The sequence below is a fragment of the Anneissia japonica genome, unplaced genomic scaffold (genome assembly GCF_011630105.1).
Source record: "Anneissia japonica isolate Jap-2015-1 unplaced genomic scaffold, ASM1163010v1 scaffold352_len1594369_cov220, whole genome shotgun sequence".
Classification (NCBI taxonomy): Eukaryota; Metazoa; Echinodermata; class Crinoidea; order Comatulida; family Comatulidae; genus Anneissia; species Anneissia japonica.
In genome coordinates this window covers 868,458-874,330 of record NW_022751928.1, presented here as the reverse complement: position 1 = coordinate 874,330, position 5,873 = coordinate 868,458, and the positions used below count along the sequence as shown (strand labels likewise).

The window sequence follows — 5,873 nt, the reverse complement described above, 5'->3', positions numbered from 1 at the left end:
AGTTGTTTCATTATTTTCTATTATTCTGTCGGAACACACGTGGAACACAAATGAAATATACATATATATATATAATTATTATTATTGTTATTATTATTATTATCATTATCATTATTATTATTATTATTATTATTATTATTATTATTACAAATTGATTTCCATTCTACAAATATCAATACATTAAAATTCGTTCATGAAAATTATAGTGTTAATGAGTTAATGACTGTGATGCTTGAAGCAATCTTTAATACATACACAGGTTTTTATTTTGTTTTGGGCTGTTTATAGGCCTATTGTGTTCTGGAACTGGTCACCAACTTTGAGTTTGCATCAGTGGTGTATTTCACCTCAGGGGGGGCGGGGGAGGGGGCCAGGACCCCCGTCGGTGAGAGCTCACCCCCCCCCCCCGTCGGGGAGAAAAAGCACATTCGTCGGGGATAAAAAAAAATCTACCATAAACTCGATTAAATAAGCCTTTGAAACCCCTAAATTGTCAAAATTATTATATTTCTAGACCCCTAGATGCGCCATTTCTGCATCTCATTCCAATCTTGTGGGTTCAAATACGAACCCACCTAAATTATAAAAAAAAGGGTTAGGCTATATAATATTATGTAATGGTGAGTCATTGTATACCGTACCGGTAATTAATAGATAGTTTTGTACAAGAATAGACATAGCTTTATAATGGTAGATAATTCAGTTTTACTCGTTTTAATGATTTAATTGTTTTTAATTTGCTTTGTAGAGTTCATTCTGAACAGCTCCCTCCAGCGATTATAGTCAGCAACACATTTTGTTTATGTTTACTATTATTTGCTGCCACTATCGTCACCATTTTATGGAATCCGAATTACGGAACGAAAAACCAAACGGAAGATTGCATAGAATTGATGGAATCGTCACATCCATTGAACGCATAGTCTGTGACTGCTCTAATGGAGGTGGGGAAGAAGGCGTATCCTCCGTCGAACAGTTAAGCAACCCCCCCCCCCCACTCCCCGTCAGGTAAATCCTGGTGCCGCCACTGTACAACATGTATCCTGACCTCTAAACATTATGCCATCTTCATACATATTTTATATTCAATATAGGCCTAATTGGACTGATGAATTTCAAGTCGCTTAAATTTTGTTTGTTTGGATTTTGTATTCATGTTGCCATGGCATTCTGTTTTTTAAATTAGCGAAATAATGATAAAAGGATCGTTGCTATACTGTACCGATTACACGGAAGGTGAATATGAGCGATTTACAGTACGTAATTTTAATTTAAAAAATTTAAAATGCTGCGTAAGAAAGTTTAGAAATTATATTGCATACCGGTATGCATTGTGGCGTGCCATGGCATATCGGAACGGTGCCTTGTTTGTTGCGTTCCTCCAGTGTTTAATGAGCTACCGTATGTTTACTCGTGCCTATTTATTGCTTAACTAATAGTTGACTGCTCCTTGAGATACATTTGTCTTCTTTTATTTATTGTATACGGGCTACATCATGATTTAATAAATACATAAACAATTTATAATCTTTTGTAAGATGACGTGCCTTTCTCTAAATGCGTTAATCCTGCATTAAAAGATGCCATAGCTAAACTACAAGGATAACAAAACAGCCGGAGCAAACACGAGAATATAACAAGATGTAAAGTATATTAAATGTATAAATAATAAGTAAACAAAATGCGGGTATTCTAAAATACAAATAAAGACATTAATTTTTTTAAACACGCAAATGGCCTTGTTTTTTAATTGTACATCAACATATGCCTAAAGGATGACAGCTGGATTGAAGGGAGATAAAATATAATTCAGGAATGGAAGCGTGCAGTGAAGGCCAGTGATTATGGGTCAAATAAAAGGAGAAAAGCCTTTATTATAAGGAGGCTTGTGTTTGTGACTGGGTTATTTTGGACAGTCTCCAAGCCGCAAAGCAACCAATCAGAGCGTGGTGCTTACAGAACGTATCACTCACTTGATATTAATATCAAACATCAAACAAAGAGTGTACAGTACTCTCATACGTATTTTATTAGGTCAGGCCACCAACATGACATCAACAACCACTGGGTTTTGGGTGTTGGTTACCCTTGCTGAAGTCTCGGGTTTAGCGGCTTTGATTCTGGTAGGTGTTCTCGGAGGGAAGCATGTGAAAGACCCTGGATATGGGTGGGATGGCAGCCTACATACGTTTAACTACCATCCGATGTTAATGTCATTGGGATTCATTTTTTTGTATGGAAATGGTAAGACTTGTTGTATTTTGTATCATATAGCATGCTTTTAATATTCAACACCCGGCCGGAGTCGGGCCAACAAAACAATCAGGTTACAGTGTCGCAATAACATGCTTGCAGAGTTTTAGCAAGGAGTTGTTGTTTTAGTTAGGCCTACTGTATTTATGCATTTGCCATGCACATTGTCAGTTCAGTCAGGATCTGGGTTCAATTCCCGCCATTGCCAAGAAAGTTTCTCATTAATTAGCCTCATTAAAAAAAAACAAAAAAACATAGGCCTAAATCATACTGTGGGTGAAAATTAGCTAAAAAAATATAACCTTAATCCTAACCATCTATGCAATATAGGCCTACCATTTAATTTTGCAATATTATTAATAATGCAATTTGCGCCGACCACTTCACTGTTACGCAACATAATTGTTTATTCAATGACAGCAAAACTTAAGTGGGTATATTTTAAATCACAGAACGTGCATAAATCATTAGCGCACGTTTATGGCAGACAACGTGGTAGGATATTATCCAGTTAACCCCTTAAGGTATATTGCCTGCCAAATAATTCGGGGGAGAGGGGAAGCCGTGTTCTTACAATAGCCTACAAAAGGCATGTTATAATTTCATAAGTGTTGCATAAAAATGTAGGCTTACATAACAACAACAATATATTGTCATATTCATCATTATCATTACTGTGTACCGTATTTCAATATCAGCATTATTATTACTCACAAAAAGGCCGCCTTCCACGGCCTTTCGCGAGGCTGTGACATGGGGTGGGTCCAGATATTTGCAGGAGTGGGTACAGAAAGAAGGGGACTTAGATAGAAGGGGACTCCTGTATAAATAACGTAAGATTAAATTAATTGAGGAACCGTCACCCTCCATCTTTCGAGAGATTTATGGCAACAATAATATTAACCTTAACATTGTTCTCATAGCCTAAATGACCCCCACCCCCACCCCTAAAGAAAATAAGCTACTTGCTATCTTTTACTTAACATCTGTACATTTTTGTACCAGCTAAAATTTAAAAGCACTCTTAACATGTTAAGAGTGGTGGAGGAGGGGAACGACCAGCCCCCCCCCCCCCTACCATGAATCCATACAGTTATATCATTTAATCATTCTGTGAAGCCCAGTCGACCAAATGCTGCAATTGATAATTGTAACAGAATATTCTAACTTATAGCATTGAATATTCATACGTCTTTAACTATATAATTTTAGAAACACCTTTCCAAATTGAAGTCAAATTACTTTTTAAATAAAGAAGAACATGAGCCAATAATAATTTTGTTTATAATGTTAAAGCAATGTAAGATAGGCATACTGGTTTAGAATAGAGTTTTAAAAAATGGATTATAGAATACATGCTAAAATTTAAAGATTGTGCTACGATATAGTTCTTCCAGAACTGTGCACGCTTATGGACGGTAAATCGTCACAAACATTTTGTCCTTACTCAAATTAATAATAATATATGATTTTTTTTATTAGCTAATTCGAAACGATCAAGTAAGGTATTATTACCTTAAAAAAATTTTTAAAAAAATATTTTTCACTGATTACAGACATTTTACTACAAAAATCAAATGGTGTGAATTTTTAAGACAAAACAGGAAATGCTTTTTTAGCTCATGACAGGCAGTAATCTTTACACCGAAAGTCTGTATTTCAATGCATCCTACAGCGTACGATCATCAGCATAATTATACTAATAGGCCAGGCATCTATTTGCCACATCATTCTCAAAATTGTCACAATTTAATTCTCGGTGACAAAAAGCTTTGAATCGATAAGGACTCCAAGGTCCTTGTGCAATGTGTTATTTAATTGGTTTCTAGTCAAAACTGCAATAAACCAAAAGGAAATGACAGCAACCAAAGCTACAATACCACTGTACACAAAAGATCATAAACCAACTCTAAGAGTAGACAGGTCTGTACAAAACGATGGTTTTTGTCAATTATGCTCCAGAAATTTAAAAGAAACAACCGACCATTTTTTATAGGCGGGTTGAAGGGGGCCGCCTAGCCGGCCGAGCCCCCCCCCCCCCACTAAAGTTTTCAAAATAAAAAAAATTAGAAAAAAAGAAAATTATATTCAAATTTAAATCTAAGAATGCTATTTCCGGCCATCTAGAGGTGCCATAATCAAAATGTTTCCCCGCCCCGCCCCGTTTCAAAATATTTTGGGCTGAGGCAGGTTATGACTGCTTTGCTAACTGTAGAAATAGAAAGTTTAAACTTGTCAAATAACTCGGTGCTGCAATGGGAATCATTCATTCTTTCGTGTATTTGGTGAAAATCAACACACAAATCACGAAAACTTCAAAAAATTGCAATAAATAGTTTAAAAATTATCTTTAAAAAATTATTAAATATTTTAAAAAATTATATATACACTGTAAACTTTGGAGTAAAAAAAAATAAAAACAATTAATACTGTAATAATAATGTGCCTAAATACGTTTTATTTGTTTGTTTTCTCTCTCTCAGCCTGACCTGGAAGGGTTGCATCTGCACCTGCAAGTCTGTGTAACTATCTAGACTCTAATTTAAGACTTCGTAAAAGATGATAAATTTCAAATTATGGCCGATCTACGGTATATAATACAGGTCTTGTTGATATAGGCATATTTACGGAATGTTCACATATCTTGCAAACCGTTTGAGTGTAAAATAGGTCTATATATAAGCATGGTTATTTATCTAAGCCTAACTGTCCAGGAGAATGAGCAATCGACGCTTCATACTAGATATTTATCTCGTACGTTCGAGATATTAAGTCGTACGAGATAGTGTCTCATTGTGTTCATTTCATTTATTTCGTCGCTTTCTATAAAATACAATATATTAAAAAAAACTAAACACAAAGATAGACAATTAACAATGTTTTCAGGGGATTGCCAATGGCAAAAATTAATCACTTTCCATATGGTTCCCCAACCCCACCAACAAAATAAAATACAATAAATATGAGTTCATAACCACAAGTCGTAGGCCTACGTACGTATTTATAAGTGATACGTACTATATATCTCGTATGTACGACTTAATTACTTTATCTCTTATGTACGAAATATGGCTCAAAAATATTGGCAGCTTCAGTACCTACTGATGCATATTTAATATTTTTTAAATAGGAGCGATAGCATTCCGAGTGATTGCGACTACCGGCATTAATCTTGCACGAACTACACAGAAACTTATACATTTCATCTTCCAAGCATCGGCGCTGATTGTAGCGATTGTAGCACTGGTTGCCGTGTTCAAGTACTACGATAAACAAGGCTACCAAGACATGTTCAGTCCCCATAGCTGGATTGCCATTATTGCCACGGGGCTGTTTACTGTACAGGTAAGTAAAGAGAACATTAAGCTAATAAAGCTTGATTTAAATCGGTACACTGTTTTTACTGCAGTTATTTGACTGCGTATGTGTCTTCGATTCGACAGGCCAATCACCATCGTCAAAGGCTGTTGGCCTTAGCATGTAGCTATTTTATGGAAACTCTATTATGCATGAGACATTTATTGGGCGAATGATCGGGTGTGAGAGTGATTGTGTGTTCAATACTTAGCCGACTACGCATTATCGAGAATAAAAATTGATTTAATTGACAGTCTTCTCAA

General features: G+C 35.6%; 2 protein-coding genes across 3 annotated transcripts in view; both read left to right on the top strand.

Annotated features, from left to right (window-relative positions):
* Positions 1–1,726, top strand: part of LOC117121925 (cytochrome b561-like) — a gene marked incomplete in the record, with an annotated part of 3,669 nt that extends 1,943 nt beyond the window's left edge. The window contains 1 exon segment of the mRNA XM_033267329.1: positions 749–1,726. Within this exon segment, the coding sequence (XP_033123220.1) occupies positions 749–923 (175 nt within the window).
* Positions 1,727–1,887: 161 nt separating this feature from the next.
* LOC117121924 (cytochrome b561-like) overlaps positions 1,888–5,873 on the top strand; it is a 6,398-nt gene continuing 2,412 nt past the window's right edge. Inside the window, exons 1-2 of one of the 2 annotated variants that reach the window (XM_033267326.1) lie at positions 1,888–2,244; positions 5,384–5,601. In XM_033267326.1, coding sequence (XP_033123217.1) covers positions 2,049–2,244; positions 5,384–5,601 — 414 coding nt within the window. In that variant the 5' untranslated portion in view covers positions 1,888–2,048. The remainder of the gene's footprint in view (positions 2,245–5,383; positions 5,602–5,873) is intronic. The other variant, XM_033267327.1, reaches the window with a different exon arrangement.